This window comes from Bombina bombina, chromosome 5 (genome assembly GCF_027579735.1).
Source record: "Bombina bombina isolate aBomBom1 chromosome 5, aBomBom1.pri, whole genome shotgun sequence".
NCBI lineage: Eukaryota > Metazoa > Chordata > Amphibia > Anura > Bombinatoridae > Bombina > Bombina bombina.
In genome coordinates, this window is record NC_069503.1 from 745,852,737 (window position 1) to 745,870,643 (window position 17,907).

General features: G+C 39.5%; 1 protein-coding gene across 1 annotated transcript in view; it reads right to left on the minus strand.

The window, feature by feature from the left end:
- Positions 1 to 17,907, minus strand: part of DCDC2 (doublecortin domain containing 2) — a 556,437-nt gene that overhangs the window by 300,281 nt on the left and 238,249 nt on the right. Inside the window, exon 7 of the mRNA XM_053714795.1 lies at positions 2,345 to 2,522. Within this exon, the coding sequence (XP_053570770.1) occupies positions 2,345 to 2,522 (178 nt within the window). The remainder of the gene's footprint in view (positions 1 to 2,344; positions 2,523 to 17,907) is intronic.

Below are 17,907 nucleotides of genomic sequence, written 5' to 3' on the forward strand. Positions count from 1 at the left end.
AATTAAACTGATGTGTTCTATCTTCTTTACGTCTTCACTGCAGGATTGTCATCAAAAGTAAGAATTAGGGGTATGAATTACTTATGTCCCCCAGAAAAAAAACATAATGCATATTCACATGTTTTCACTCTTAAAAAGAAGAAACCCTAAAACTGCCTATTTCCAATATTACAGAAATACATATAATAATCATCTCTCTTAAAGGAACACTGAACCCAAATGTTTTCTTTTGTGATTCAGATAGAGCATGCAATTTTAAGCAACTTTCTAATTTACTCCTATTAAATTTTCTTCATTCTCTTGCTATCTTTATTTGAAAAGTAAGAATGTAAGTTTAGATGCCGGCCCATTTTTGGTGAACAACCTGAGTTGTTCTTTCTGATTGGTGGATAAATTCACCCAACAATAAACAAGTGCTGTCTAGAGTGTTGAACCAAAAATTGGCTGGCTCCTTAGCTTAGATCCCTTCTTTTTCAAATAAAGATAGCAAGAGAACGAAGAAAAATTGATAATAGGAGTAAATTAGAAAGAAAAATATTGGGTTCAGTGTCCCTTTAAGTAAAATATAGCCACTTGAGCAAATCGGTTTTGTTTGTTAGTTTTTTAACTACCGTAAAATCTATTTGTTAAAAATTATTAATAGGACTAGATTACTAGTGGAGAGCAAAAGTTCAAGATGAAAAAAGAGTGTGAAAGGGGCATGAAACTCAAAATGTTTATTTCACGATTCAGATAAAGCATAAAATTGTAAACAAATTTCCAATTTACTTCTATTATCAAATTTACTTTATTTTATTGGCATCCTTTGTTGAAGGAGCAGCAATACACTATTGGGAGTTAGCTGAACACATTGTGCAAGCCAATCACAAAAGGCATATATGTGCAGCCGCCAATTAGCTCTCATTAGTGCATTGCTACTCCTGAGCCTACATAGGTATGCTTTTTAAAAAGTATACAAAGAGAATGAAGCAAATAAAATAATAAAAGTAAATTGGAAAGTAATATAATTTTAAGATGTAATTCAATGTACAACAGAAAAAGATAAATGCTAATACTAGGTTTTCAAACAATTTAAATAAGAACTGATTGTGTACAAGCACAAACCTTTGCAAGAGCAATAAGCACACTACTATGGCTTTACACTATTCATTGGAAGAATGGGGTTGCTATATATGTACCGGGCACAATAAAATGATTGCTTAAACATTTTAACCAACAACTTTAACAAATGCAGTGTTATTTATTGCCAAGGCAAAGCGCAACATAACATACAGGTGTGCTCTACTTTCAATCTAGGCCAAAACTTTTCAAATCAAGGATAAGGAAAATTGCCTCAGTTCATTGAGTATATTTATTTATACGTCTGAGTATATTTATTTATATGTCACAGCTGACCACTAGATGGCAATGGTAGCTGTGCACAAATTTCATATAAAACAATGTGAAGCTGTTCACTTGTCTAATAAAGAAGCCAGACCAACTGGAATCACATCTGAAATGCAATGTAACTGATAAGCAGAAATATAGTTTAAAAGACAAATGAACTGTAAATATTGCAGAGGAGTATGTGTGTGGATAGATAGATAGATAGATAGATAGATAGATAGATAGATAGATAGATAGATAGATAGATGATAGATAGATAGATAGATAGATAAATAGATAGATAGATCCTATGCACTGTCAAATTGTCAGTTTACCAGACATAAATGAGCTCTCATGCCACAGAGGAAACTTCCCTTATTTTTACTGACTTATTTATTTTAACTAGTATGCTTGAATATAAGGAGAGTCTGTGCTTTGTCCTAATAAAGGCTTCAATAGAAAGCAGAATCATTGACTGTATGTTTCTGATAAAATAAATAAAAATTGTATTTTATGAAGTCCTGTGAGTGCCTCTATATACCTCACTTTTTGTATAATTTAATTTTGAGCACCCAGGCATTTAAAGACTATATCAATCAATGCATCTCTCTATCTACACTGTGTATTTGGTCTCCAGATATTTAAAGGGAAAAATCCCAATGTGGCATCTTGCATAAAACCCCTACTTTAAAAGGAGAAAGAATATTGTTGTTCCCACTTGCATCAGGGCATCAGAACAGAAATAATGCATCAGATCACTTACAATATGACAGAGTAAAGTTTATAACTTATTCTGGCTTTTTAATTATTATTTTTATTTGGAACTTTTCAAATATTTTACATATTTTCATGGAAACAAAAATATAAAAATGACCTATGAATCAAAAGGTCTCTTCTAAAAAGGCTCCATGAGACTTCTTAAAACACATTTAAGTTAACGTTTTGTGTATATTTCTTGTTCTTAAACTAAAGTACTTACCATTCTCAGTACAATTTTCATCTGCACTTATTTCTCCATTGTTCAGGCTGATTTTGACAGGTTTGTTGTTTAGTATTTGTGGCTCTGGGTGTTTTTTTCCTTTAGGTGGCTTTGGGGATATCAGGTTCTCCGCATTATCACTGGTACCTCCTGTAGATTTTGTTTGGCGCTCATGTCTCTGTCATTAAAAACAAAATGATAATAAAAATAAAATAATAATATTACTACAAGGCATACAAGATTAAAAGTAATTTGATTTCAATAGATTTGCACAGGGTTGTCCAATCCATAAGAAAAACAGTTACGTTTTTTGCACATTATAAACTGCACCAGTGCTTTGCATTGAATGAATATGACAAAGGTAACGTAACCTATCAGAAAAAACTATTCAAGCATCTTCTTGGAATAATTTTTCTTTCTTTTTTAAGAGCCTTCACTGTGTGAAACCTGTTGTAGCCTTTTAGAAATGTCATATTGTAGTTAATCTTTGTTTCTGTGTAATATTTGTACTCTTGCTCTGAGTATAAAAAAAGATTTCCTACACTAATAACAGTGTTAAATTAAGCAAACTATGAAAACTGCACACAACTAAAATATAATCGTCATTAAGGATTCTTGTTAAGTGGATGTTTAAATTTGTTATGTGCACAAACTTCCTAAATTGTTTTTTTATTGTTAATGTGAAACAAATGAATTCAAAACACTTTAGGAGTTGATCATCAATATTGAATCAATTTGTCACTATATTTTACTTGTGTGTATGGTACCTTTAAAAAAAAAAAGGGAAAAGCCTGAGAAAAACAGAATTTATGCTTACCTGATAAATTACTTTCTCCAACGGTGTGTCCGGTCCACGGCGTCATCCTTACTTGTGGGAATATCTCTTCCCCAACAAGAATTGGCAAAGAGTCCCAGCAAAGCTGGCCATATAGTCCCTCCTAGGCTCCGCCCACCCCAGTAATGCGACCGACGGACAGGAGGAAAAAATAGGAGAAACCATAGGTGCCGTGGTGACTGTAGTTAGAGAAAATAATTCATCAAACCTGATTAAAAAACCAGGGCGGGCCGTGGACCGGACACACCGTTGGAGAAAGTAATTTATCAGGTAAGCATAAATTCTGTTTTCTCCAACATTGGTGTGTCCGGTCCACGGCGTCATCCTTACTTGTGGGAACCAATACCAAAGCTTTAGGACACGGATGAAGGGAGGGAGCAAATCAGGTTACCTAAACGGAAGGCACCACGGCTTGCAAAACCTTTCTCCCAAAAATAGCCTCCGAAGAAGCAAAAGTATCAAATTTGTAAAATTTGGCAAAAGTGTGCAGTGAAGACCAAGTCGCTGCCTTACATATCTGATCAATAGAAGCCTCGTTCTTGAAGGCCCATGTGGAAGCCACAGCCCTAGTGGAGTGAGCTGTGATTCTTTCAGGAGACTGCCGTCCGGCAGTCTCATAAACCAATCTGATGATGCTTTTAAGCCAAAAGGAAAGAGAGGTAGAAGTTGCTTTTTGACCTCTCCTTTTACCAGAATAGACGACAAACAGAGAAGATGTTTGTCTGAACTCTTTTGTAGCTTCTAAGTAGAATTTTAGAGCACGGACTACATCTAAATTGTGTAGCAAACGTTCCTTCTTTGAGACTGGATTCGGACACAAAGAAGGTACAACTATCTCCTGGTTAATATTTTTGTTGGAAACAACCTTTGGAAGAAAACCAGGCTTAGTACGCAAAACAACCTTATCTGAATGGAACACCAGATAGGGCGGAGTACACTGCAGAGCAGATAACTCAGAAACTCTTCTAGCAGAAGAAATAGCAACCAAAAACAAAACTTTCCAAGATAACAACTTAATATCTATGGAATGTAAAGGTTCAAACGGAACCACTTGAAGAACTGAAAGAACTAGATTTAAAATCCAGGGAGGAGTCAAAGGTCTGTAAACAGGCTTGATCCTAACCAGAGCCTGAACAAATGCTTGAACATCTGGCACAGCTGCCAGTCGTTTGTGTAGTAAGACAGATAAGGCAGAAATCTGTCCCTTTAGAGAACTCGCAGATAATCCTTTATCCAAACCTTCTTGTAGAAAGGAAAGGATCTTAGGAATCTTTATCTTATTCCATAGGAATCCCTTGGATTCACACCAGCAGATATATATTTTCCATATTTTATGGTAAATTTTTCTAGTTACCGGTTTTCTGGCTTGAACCAGAGTATCTATCACAGAATCTGAAAATCCACACTTTGATAGAATCAAGCGTTCAATCTCCAAGCCGTCAGCTGGAGGGAGACCAGATTTGGATGTTCGAATGGACCCTGTACAAGAAGGTCCTGTCTCAAAGGTAGCTTCCATGGTGGAGCCAATGACATATTCACCAGGTTTGCATACCAAGTCCTGCGTGGCCACGCAGGAGCTATCAAGATCACCGAGGCCCTCTCCTGCTTGATCCTGGCTACCAGCCTGGGAATGAGAGGAAACGGTGGAAACACATAAGCTAGGTTGAAGGTCCAAGGCGCTACTAGTGCATCCACTAGAGTCGCCTTGGGATCCCTGGATCTGGACCCGTAGCAAGGAACCTTGAAGTTCTGACGAGACGCCATCAGATCCATGTCTGGAATGCCCCATAATTGGGTCAACTGGGCAAATATCTCCGGGTGGAGTTCCCACTCCCCCGGATGGAAAGTCTGACGACTCAGATAATCCGCCTCCCAGTTTTCCACTCCTGGGATGTGGATCGCAGATAGGTGACAGGAGTGATCCTCCGCCCATTGTATTATTTTGGTCACTTCTTTCATCGCCAGGGAACTCCTTGTTCCTCCCTAATGATTGATATAAGCAACAGTCGTCATGTTGTCTGATTGGAATCTTATGAATCTGGCCTTTGCTAGCTGAGGCCAAGCCCTGAGAGCATTGAATATCGCTCTTAGTTCCAGAATGTTTATCGGGAGAAGAGACTCTTCCCGAGACCATAGTCCCTGAGCTTTCAGGGATTCCCAGACCGCGCCCCAGCCCACTAGACTGGCGTCGGTCGTGACGATGACCCACTCTGGTCTGCGGAAGCTCATTCCCTGGGATAGGTGGTCCAGGGTTAGCCACCAACGGAGTGAATCTCTGGTCTTCTGATCTACTTGAATCACTGGAGACAAGTCTGTATAGTCCCCATTCCACTGTTTCAGCATGCACAGTTGTAATGGTCTTAGATGAATTCGCGCAAAAGGAACTATGTCCATTGCTGCAACCATCAACCCTACTACTTCCATGCACTGAGCTATGGAAGGACGTGGAACTGAATGAAGAACTTGACAAGCGCTTAGAATCTTTGACTTTTTGACATCTGTCAGAAAAATCCTCATTTCTAAAGAATCTATTATTGTTCCCAAGAAGGGAACTCTTGTCGACGGAGACAGAGAACTTTTTTCTATGTTCACCTTCCATCCGTGAGATCTGAGAAAGGCCAGAACGATGTCTGTATGAGCCTTTGCCTTTGAAAGGGACGACGCTTGTATTAGAATGTCGTCCAGGTATGGTACTACTGCAATGCCCCTCGGTCTTAGAACCGCTAGAAGGGACCCGAGTACCTTTGTGAAAATCATTGGAGCAGTGGCTAACCCGAATGGGAGGGCCACAAACTGGTAATGTTTGTCCAGAAAGGCGAACCTTAGGAACTGATGATGTTCTTTGTGGATAGGAATATGTAGGTACGCATCCTTTAGATCCACGGTAGTCATAAATTGACCTTCCTGGATTGTAGGTAGAATCGTTCGAATGGTTTCCATTTTGAACGATGGTACTCTGAGAAATTTGTTTAGGATCTTTAAATCCAGAATTGGTCTGAAGGTTCCCTCTTTTTTGGGAACTACGAACAGATTTGAGTAAAATCCCATTCCTTGTTCCGCCATGGGAACTGGGTGTATCACTCCCATCTTTAACAGATCTTCTACACAATGTAAGAATGCCCGTCTCTTTATTTGGTTTGAGGATAAGTGAGATATGTGAAACCTTCCCCTTGGGGGTAGTTCCTTGAATTCCAGAAGATAACCCTGAGAAACTATTTCTAGCGTCCAGGGATCCTGAACATCTCTTGCCCAAGCCTGAGCAAAGAGAGAGAGTCTGCCCTCCACTAGATCCGGTCCCGGATCGGGGGCTACTCCTTCATGCTGTTTTGTTAGCAGCAGCAGGTTTCTTGGCCTGCTTACCCTTGTTCCAGCCTTGCATCGGTTTCCAGGCTGGTTTGGTCTGTGAAGCATTACCCTCTTGCTTAGAGGATGCAGAATTAGAGGCCGGTCCGTTCCTGAAATTACGAAAGGAACGAAAATTAGACTTATTCTTGGCTTTGAAAGGCCTATCTTGTGGGAGGGCGTGGCCCTTTCCCCCAGTGATGTCTGAGATAATCTCTTTCAATTCTGGCCCAAAGAGAGTTTTACCCTTGAAGGGGATATTAAGCAATTTTGTCTTGGATGATACATCCGCTCTGCACGCCACAATTGCAAACCCTGAATTTTTCGCCGCTAATCTAGCTAATTGCAAAGCAGCATCTAAAATAAAAGAATTAGCCAACTTAAGTGCGTGAACTCTGTCCATAACCTCCTCATATGGAGTCTCTCTACTGAGCAACTTTTCTAGTTCCTCGAACCAGAACTACGCTGCTGTTGTGACAGGAACAATGCACGAAATGGGTTGCAGAAGGTAACCTTGCTGTACAAAAATCTTTTTAAGCAAACCCTCCAATTTTTTATCCATAGGATCTTTGAAAGCACAATTATCCTCGATAGGAATAGTAGTGCGCTTGTTTAGAGTAGAAACTGCCCCCTCGACCTTAGGGACTGTCTGCCATAAGTCCTTTCTGGGGTCGACCATAGGAAATAATTTCTTAAATATAGGAGGGGGGACAAAAGGTATGCCGGGCTTCTCCCACTCCTTATTCACTATGTCCGCCACCCGCTTGGGTATAGGAAAAGCGTTGGGGTGCACCGGAACCTCTAGGAACTTGTCCATCTTGCATAATTTTTCTGGAATGACCAGGTTGTCACAATCATCCAGAGTAGATAACACCTCCTTAAGCAGTGCGCGGAGATGCTCTAATTTAAATTTAAATGTCACAACATCAGGTTCAGCCTGTTGAGAAATTTTTCCTGAATCTGAAATTTCCCCATCTGACAAAACCTCCCTCATGGCCCCTTCAGATTGGTGTGAGGGTATGACAGAGCAATTATCATCAGCGCCCTCTTGCTCTTCAGTGTTTAAAACAGAGCAATCGCGCTTTCTCTGATATGCAGGCATTTTGGATAAAATATTTGCTATGGAGTTATCCATTACTGCCGTCAATTGTTGCATAGTAATAAGCATTGGCGCGCTAGAAGTACTAGGGGCCTCCTGCGTGGGCAAAACTGGTATAGACACAGAAGGAGATGATGTAGAACCATGTCTACTCCCTTCATTTGATGAATCATCTTGGGCAACTTCATTATCTGTGGCAGTACTGTCCTTACTTTGTTTGGACGCTATGGCACAATTATCACACAATTTTGAAGGGGGAGACACATTGACTTTCATACATATAGAACATAGCTTATCTGAAGGTACAGACATGTTAAACAGGCTTAAACTTGTCAATAAAGCACAAAAACCGTTTTAAAACAAAACCGTTACTGTCTCTTTAAATTTTAAACAGAGCACACTTTATTACTGAATATGTGAAAAAATATGAAGTAATTGTTCAAAATTTACCAAATTTTCACCACAGTGTCATAAAGCATTCAAAGTATTGCACACCAATTTTCAGAGCTTTAACCCTTAAAATAACGAAACCGGAGCCGGTTACAGTTTTAACCCCTCTACAGTCCCAGCTACAGCCTTTGCTGCGACTTTACCAAACCCAGGGGGGAATACGATACCAAATGAAGCCTTCTAGGAACTTTTCCAACTACTTTCAGATCCTCACACATGCATCTGCATGTCTTGCTCTCAAAAGTAACTGCGCAGTAATGGCGCGAAAATGAGGCTCAGCCTACAACTGGGAAGGCCCTTCCTGACTGGAAAAGGTGTCTAACACAGTGCCTGACGTTAAAAAACGTTCCCCAAGTTTATAAGTGTGAATTACCAGCATAAACATGTATAAAATGCCCAAATAAAGCAATCGATTTTGCCCATAAAAGTGTCTACCAGTTTTATAGCCAAATATTAAGCCCTTTATTCTGTTTGAGACTAAGAAAATGGCTTACCGTTCCCCATGAGGGGAAATGACAGCCTTCCAGCATTACACAGTCTTGTTAGAAATATGGCTAGTCATACCTTAAGCAGAAAAGTCTGCTAACTGTTTCCCCCAACTGAAGTTACTTCATTTCAACAGTCCTATGTGGAAACAGCAAACGATTTTAGTTACTGTCTGCTAAAATCATCTTCCTCTCACAAACAGAATTCTTCATCTTTTTCTGTTTCAGAGTAAATAGTACATACCAGCACTATTTTAAAATAACAAACTCTTGATAGTAGAATAAAAAAACTACAACTAAACACCACATACTCTTAACCATCTCCGTGGAGATGTTGCCTGTGCAACGGCAAAGAGAATGACTGGGGTGGGCGGAGCCTAGGAGGGACTATATGGCCAGCTTTGCTGGGACTCTTTGCCATTTCCTGTTGGGGAAGAGATATTCCCACAAGTAAGGATGACGCCGTAGACCGGACACACCAATGTTGGAGAAAGTAATTTTTTATAGGTTTTCACATGTTTAGCTAACCCACGCATATGTTATAAAAATCCAGTTTATATCATATTTTAATTCAAGTAGTTTAGTTAAAGGGACACTGAACCCAAATGTTTTCTTTCGTGATTCAGATAGAGCATGCAATTTTAAGCAACTTTCTAATTTACTCCTATTATCAATTTTTCTTTGTTCTTTTGCTATCTTTATTTGAAAAAGAAGGCTCTAATCTTTTTTTGGTTCAGCCTCTGGACAGCACTTTTTTATAGGTGGGTGAATTTATCCACCAATCAGCAAGGACAACCCAGGTTGTTCAACAAAAATGGGCAGGCATCTAAAATTAAATTCTTGCATTTCAAATAAAGATACCAAGAGAATGAAGAAAATTTGATAATAGGAGTAAATTAGAAAGTTGCTTAAAATGTCATGCTCTATCTGAATCACAAAAGAAAAAAATTGGGTTCAGTGTCCCTTTAAAGGGACACTAAACCTGTAATGATTTGTCCCAGACCAGGACATCTACTTTCCCTCTGTTATTATGATCCGTATAAACCACTAGCCCTCCTCTCTTTTTCCCTTCTACTATACTGTAGAATAGTAGATTGTGCTCACATATTTTTGCTAATGGTGTGCAGCTGTCTACAAAATTAGAAATTCAGCTTCAATGGCCCTTGTGTCAATGTTTACTGTGCAAAGCCATAGAAGCATAAGTTACATTTTGTAGGCAGCCACACAGGTGAAGAGGGAGGATTAAGCAGGAACAAGGGTCATGTAACAATAATAGGAGGAGATTTGAGGTTCCAGATTGGGAAAGATAACTACCCATAGCAATTTATGTGATATTAAAGCAGAAAAAAGTGTAAAATCAGAGTCACTATGATCTCAACTATAGTGTTTCTAATGGATGTTAAATAAATAAAAAATCATCCAACTTGTTACGTTTTCACAAGGCAAATTGTACTGGGTTGGAATGGGGGCTACATAAGGAAGACCACTGTCTTTTGCTTTGACAGTTTCATTATATATAAACCATACAGTTCAATCAAACGATGAGATTAGCACATATCTTTTAAAACAAGTTCTGTAAATCAGGCAAAACTATTTTTTCAATGTTTGATGCCACAATAATTCAAAATAAAATAAAGATATTTATACGCTGAATTATGGTGATACAAGGGCAATGGCCAAGAATGATGTATAAGCAATAGCCACAAAATGTGTCACTAGAATACATTCTAGGTTTATGTTGTTTTCAGCAATATATGGAAGATGACATTAATCACTAAACATAAAGTCTATGTGCTGTTCAGAGGATTTATACACAAATATTATACTAAATACTACGCCATAGCCTATCACTGTAAATATTTGATCAAATGTGTCTCTTACAACTTTAACTTAATACTTTTCATACAAAGCATATACAGGCATGCATTATAGAAATGTATTAAAGGGACAGTCTAGGCCAAAATAAACTTTCATGATTCAGATAGAGCATGTAATTTTAAACAATTTTCCAATTTACTTTTATCATCAATTTTGCTTTGTTCCCTTCGTATTCTCAGTTGAAAGCTTAACCTAGGAGGTTCATATGCTAATTTCTTAGACCTTGAAGCCCATCTCTTTCAGATTGCATTTTAACAGTTTTTCACCACTAGTGGGTGTTAGTTCACATATTTCATATAGATAACACTGTGCTTGTGCACGTGAATATATCTGGGAGCAGGCACTGATTGGCTAGACTGCAAGTCTGTCAAAAGAACTGAAAAAAGGGGCAGTTTGCAGAGGCTTAGATACAAGATAATCACAGAGGTTAAAAGTAAATTATTATAACTGTGTTGGTTATGCAAAACTGGGAAATGGGTAATAAAGGGATTATCTATCTTTTAAAACAATAACAATTCTGGTGTAGACTGTCCCTTTAAACTAAATGTCTCTAAGTTTCACATTGTAGTATATATGCTTACTGGAAACATTATATGGCATCTATAAATATTAACTTGTTATCTTATCAATATAGAACAATATATTTTATAACCTTGCGATGTGGCACATTCTCCGCCCCAGTTCTCTGAGATACCTTGAGCTGTGGTACATCCTCAGCCCCAGTTCTCTGAGATACCTTGAGCTGTGGTACATCTTCAACCCCAGTTCTCTGAGATACCTTGAGCTGTGGCACATCTTCAACCCCAGTTCTCTGAGATACCTTGAGCTGTGGCACATTCTCAGCCCCAGTTCTCTGAGATACCTTGAGCTGTGGTACATCTTCAACCCCAGTTCTCTGAGATACCGTGAGCTGTGGTACATCCTCAGCCCCAGTTCTCTGAGATACCTTGAGATGTGGCACATCCTCTACCCCAGTTCTCTGAGATACCTTGAGATGTGGTACATCCTCTACCCCAGTTCTCTGAGATACCTTGAGATGTGGCACATCCTCTACCCCAGTTCTCTGAGATACCTTGAGCTGTGGCACATCCTCAGCCCCAGTTCTCTGAGATACCTTGAGCTGTGGCACATTCTCAACCCCAGTTCTCTGAGATACCTTGAGCTGTGGCACATTCTCAGCCCCAGTTCTCTGAGATACCTTGAGATGTGGCACAACATTCCAGTCAAAATCTAAATACACATAAATTGCATCTTTAAATAAAAACATATTTGCAATATACATGTATTAACAAAAATGCTTCTAGTAAAAGTTATCACTGTTTTAGTGTTAACATTTTCTCTGCACGTTCATGTGAAGCATAGCTAGATATTGTCACTGCACCCACATTTTAAATAATGCAGCTGCTCAGATCATCACTGGGACTTGTATCATGTCAGCAATGAACAAATTAAGTAATTACCAGATGGTACAAGCACCTTAGGCTCTCTGAACATGTGCTGTGTTTAAAATGCTGGTGCACGGTGCATACTTAAATACACTTTTGAAACAGCTATAGCTTTTATAAGAAGCATTTTTGCTAATACATGTATAATACAAAAATGATTCTGTTCAATACTGAAAATGCATCCATGTGGTTTCCAATTTTGGCTGTGGTACATCCTCAGCCCCAGCTTTGTCTGAGATACCTTGAGCTGTTATACATCTTCAACCCCAGTTCTCTGCGATACCTTGAGCTGTGGTACATCCTCAGCCCCAGTTCTCTGAGATACCTTGAGCTGTTATACATCTTCAACCCCAGTTCTCTGCGATACCTTGAGCTGTGGTACATCCTCAGCCCAAGTTCTCTGAGATAACTTGAGCTGTTATACATCCTCAGCCCCAGTTCTCTGAGATACCTTAAGCTGTGGTACATCCTCAACCCCAGTTCTCTGAGACACTTTGAGCTGTGGTACATCCTCAGCCCCAGTTCTCTGAGATACCTTGAGCTGTGGTACATCCTTAGCCCCAGTTCTCTGAGATACCTTGAGCTGTGGTACATCCTCAGCCCCAGTTCTCTGAGATACCTTGAGCTGTGGTACATCCTTAGCCCCAGTTCTCTGAGATACCTTGTGCTTTTATACATCCTTAGCCCCAGTTTTCTGAGACACCTTGAGATATGGGCCCCTAGTTATCAAGCCGTCAACCTCAAATACGCTGGAATTCCGCAGCGTATTTGAGGCGAGGCTGATTCGCCTAAGTTATGAAGCCCTACAGACCGGCAAAAGTAGAATCTGGTGACGTAAGCATCGATCCGCCGGACTCAGTCCGACACAGATCGATTCTTACGTCACTCCAGATGTTCCGAACGCAAATTCGGCACAATCTGACTACTTTTGGGAGTTATCAAAATCCCAGCAGGTACGCTCGGCACTTTTACGGCCCAGCGTACCTGGTTTTCAATCTGCCGCCCTGGAGGTGGCGGATCCCATAGGAATCAATGGGAAACAGACCATAGCGAAAGTTCAAGTTCGCTGCTGCCTGACATCCCATTCATTCCTATGGGAAGTGTGTACACCTAACACCCTAACATCTACCCCGAGTCTAAGCACCCCTAATCTGCCCCCCCTACACCGCCGCAACCTATATTAAACATTTTAACCCCTAAACCGCCGCTCCCGGACCCCGCCGCAACTCTAAGAAATCTGTTAACCCCTAAACCGCCGCTCCCGGCCCCCGCCGCCACCTACATAATACCTATTAACCCCTATCCTGCCCCCCTATACCACCGTCACCCCTAATAAATGTATTAACCCCTATCCTGCCGCTCCCGGACCCCGCCGCAACAAAATAAATAGTTTAACCCCTAAACCGCCGCTCCCGGACCCTGCCGCCACCTATATTAAACTTATTAACCCCTAATCTGCCCCACCTACATTGTCGCCACCTATAATATTTTTATTAACCCCTATCCTGCCCCCCTATACCGCCGCAACCTATAATAAAATTATTAACTCCTAAAGCTAAGTCTAACCCTTACCCTAACACCCCCTAAATTAAATCTAATTTAAATATAACAAAATAAATTAACTCTTATTAACTAAATTATTCCTATTTAAAGCTAAATACTTACCTGTGAAATAAACCCTAAACTAGCTACAATATAACTAATAGTTACATTGTAGCTATTTTAGGATTTATTTTCATTTTACAGGCAACTTTCAATTTATTTTAACTAGGTAGAATAGCTATTAAATAGTTATTAACTATTTAATAGCTATCTAGCTAAAATAAAGAGAAATTTACCTGTAAAATAAAAACTAACCTAAGTTACAATTACACCTAACACTACACTATCATTAAATAAATGAATCCTATTTAAAACTAAATACTTACCTGTAAAATAAACCCTAAGATAGCTACAATGTAATTAATAATTACATTGTAGCTATTTTAGGGTTTATATTTATTTTACAGGTAACTTTGTATTTATTTTAACTAGGTACAATAGCTATTAAATAGTTAACAACTATTTAATAACTACCTAGCTAAAAGAAATACAAAATTACCAGTAAAATAAATCCTAACCTAAGTTACAATTAAACCTAACACTACACTATCATTAAATAAATTAAATAAATTAAATACAAATACCTACAAATAAATACAAATAAATACACTAACTAAAGTACAAAAAATAAAAAAAGAACTAAGTTACAAAAAATAAAAAAATAATTTACAAACATTATAAAAATATTAAAACAATTTTAAGCTAATTACACCTACTCTAAGCCCCCTAATAAAATAACAAAGCCCCCCAAAATAAAAAAATTCCCTACCCTATTCTACATTTAAAAGATACCAGCTCTATTACCTTACCAGCCCTTAAAAGGGCCTTTTGCGGGGCATGCCCCAAAGAAAACAGCTCTTTTGCCTGTAAAATAAAAATACAACCCCCCCCAACATTAAAACCCACCACCCACACACCCCTACTCTAACCAAAACAAACCCCCATTAAAAAAACCTAACACTACCCCCCTGAAGATCTTCCTACATTGAGTCGTCTTCACTCAGCCGAGCCGAATTCTTCATCCAATCCGGGCGATGTCTTCATCCAAGCGTGGCGCTGAAGAGGTCCATCATCCGGCTGAAGTCTTCATCCAAGCGGGGGCTGAAGAGGTCCATCATCCGGCTGAAGTCTTCATCCAAGCGGGGGATGAAGAGGTCCATCATCCGGCTGAAGTCTTCATCCAAGCGGGGCTGAAGAGGTCTTCTATCCGGCTGAAGTCTTCTATCAAGCGGCATCTTCAATCTTCTTTCTTCCGGCTCCATCTTCATCCCGCCGACGCGGAACATCCTTCCTCCACGACGAACTCCCGACGAATGGCGTCCCTCGAAGATGGCTGATAGGATTCTATCAGCCAATCGGAATTAAGGTAGGAATAATCTGATTGGCTGATTCCATCAGCCAATCAGATTCAAGTTCAATCCGATTGGCTGATCCAATCAGCCAATCAGATTGAGCTCGCATTCTATTGGCTGATCGGAACAGCCAATAGAATGCAAGCTCAATCTGATTGGCTGATTGGATCAGCCAATCGGATTGAACTTGAATCTGATTGGCTGGTTCCATCAGCCAATCAGATTATTCCTACCTTAATTCCGATTGGCTGATAGAATCCTATCAGCCAATCGGAATTCGAGGGACGCCATCTTGGATGACGTCATTTAAAGGAACCTTCATTCGTCGGGAGTTCGTCGTGGAGGAAGGATGTTCCGCGTTGGCGGGATGAAGATGGAGCCGGAAGAAAGAAGATTGAAGATGCCGCTTGATAGAAGACTTCAGCAGGATGGAAGACCTCTTCAGCCCCCTCCCGCTTGGATGAAGACTTCAGCCGGATGATGGACCTCTTCAGCCCCCGCTTGGATGAAGACTTCAGCCGGATGATGGACCTCTTCAGCCCCCCGCTTGGATGAAGACTTCAGCCGGATGATGGACCTCTTCAGCGCCACGCTTGGATGAAGACATCGCCCGGATTGGATGAAGAACTCGGCTCGGCTGAGTGAAGACGACTCAAGGTAGGAAGATCTTCAGGGGGGTAGTGTTAGGTTTTTTTAAAGGGGGTTTCGGTGGGTTAGAGTAGGGGTGTGTAAATGGTGGGTTTTAATGTTGGGGGGTTGTATTTTTATTTTACAGGCAAAAGAGCTGTTTTCTTTGGGGCATGCCCCGCAAAAGGCCCTTTTAAGGGCTGGTAAGGTAATAGAGCTGGTATCTTTTAAATGTAGAATAGGGTAGGGAATTTTTTTTATTTTGGGGGCTTTGTTATTTTATTAGGGGGCTTAGAGTAGGTGTAATTAGCTTAAAATTGTTTTAATATTTTTATAATGTTTGTAAATTATTTTTTTATTTTTTGTAACTTAGTTCTTTTTTTATTTTTTGTACTTTAGTTAGTGTATTTATTTGTAGTTATTTGTAGGTAATTTATTTAATTTATTTAATGATAGTGTAGTGTTAGGTTTAATTGTAACTTAGGTTAGGATTTATTTTACTGGTAATTTTGTATTTCTTTTAGCTAGGTAGTTATTAAATAGTTATTAACAATTTAATAGCTATTGTACTTAGTTAAAATAAATACAAAGTTACCTGTAAAATAAATATAAACCCTAAAATAGCTACAATGTAATTATTAAATTATATTGTAGCTATCTTAAGGTTTATTTTACAGGTAAGTATTTAGTTTTAAATAGGATTCATTTATTTAATGATAGTGTAGTGTTAGGTGTAATTGTAACTTAGGTTAGTTTTTATTTTACAGGTAAATTTCTCTTTATTTTAGCTAGGTAGCTATTAAATAGTTAATAACTATTTAATAGCTATTCTACCTAGTTAAAATAAAATGAAAGTTGCCTGTAAAAACAGAATTTATGCTTACCTGATAAATTTCTTTCTCTTACGGTGTATCCAGTCCACGGATTCATCCTTACTTGTGGGATATTCTCAATCCCTACAGGAAGTGGCAAAGAGAGCACACAGCAAAGCTGTCCATATAGCTCCCCTCAGGCTCCGCCCCCCCCAGTCATTCGACCGACGGTTAGGAGAAAAAGGAGAACCATAGGGTGCAGTGGTGACTGTAGTTATTTTAAGTTAAATTTGAACCTGACTTAATTGTCAGGGCGGGCCGTGGACTGGATACACCGTAAGAGAAAGAAATTTATCAGGTAAGCATAAATTCTGTTTTCTCTTACTTGGTGTATCCAGTCCACGGATTCATCCTTACTTGTGGGATACCAATATCAAAGCTTTAGGATACGGATGAAGGGAGGGAACAAGTCAGGTAACCTAAACGGAAGGCACCACTGCTTGCAAAACCTTTCTCCCAAAAATAGCCTCCGAAGAAGCAAAAGTATCGAACTTGTAAAATTTGGCAAATGTATGCAGTGAAGACCAAGTCGCTGCCTTACAAATCTGTTCAACCGAAGCCTCATTCTTGAAAGCCCATGTGGAAGCCACAGCTCTGGTGGAATGAGCTGTAATTCGTTCAGGAGGCTGCTGTCCAGCAGTCTCATAAGCCAATCGAATAATGCTTTTCAGCCAAAAGGAAAGAGAGGTAGCAGTCGCTTTCTGACCTCTCCTCTTACCAGAATAGACGACAAACAAGGATGATGTTTGTCTGAAATCTTTAGTTGCTTTTAAATAGAATTTTAAAGCACGAACCACGTCAAGATTGTGTAAAAGTCGTTCCTTCCTAGAAACTGTATTAGGACACAGAGAAGGAACAATGATTTCCTGGTTAATATTCTTATTAGAAACCACTTTTGGAAGAAAACCAGGTTTGGTACGCAAAACAACCTTATCTGCATGGAATACCAGATAGGGTGTATCACACTGCAAAGCAGACAATTCAGAAACTCTTCGAGCAGAAGAAATGGCTACTAAAAACAAAACATTCCAAGATAATAACTTAATATCTATGGAATGCAAAGGTTCAAACGGAACCCCTTGAAGAACTGAAAGAACTAAATTTAGACTCCAAGGAGGAGCCACAGGCTTGTAAACAGGCTTGATTTTAACTAGGGCCTGTGCAAACACCTGAACGTCTGGTACAGCTGCCAGGCGCTTATGTAACAGGATAGACAGAGCAGATATCTGTCCCTTTAAAGAACTAGCTGAGAGACCTTTCTCTAATCCTTCTTGGAGAAAAGCTAAAATCCTTGGAATCCTAACCTTACTCCACGAGTAACCCTTGGATTCACACCAACAAAGATATTTCCGCCATATCTTATGGTAAATTTTCCTTGTGACAGGCTTCCTGGGCTGTATCAGAGTGTCTATAACTGATTCAGAGAAACCACGCTTATCTAGAATTAAGCGTTCAATCGCCAAGCAGTCAGTTGCAGAGAAACTAGATTTGGATGCTTGAAAGGACCTTAAATTAGAAGATCCTGCCTCAATGGCAGTTTCCATGGTGGGACCGATGACATGTCCACTAGGTCTGC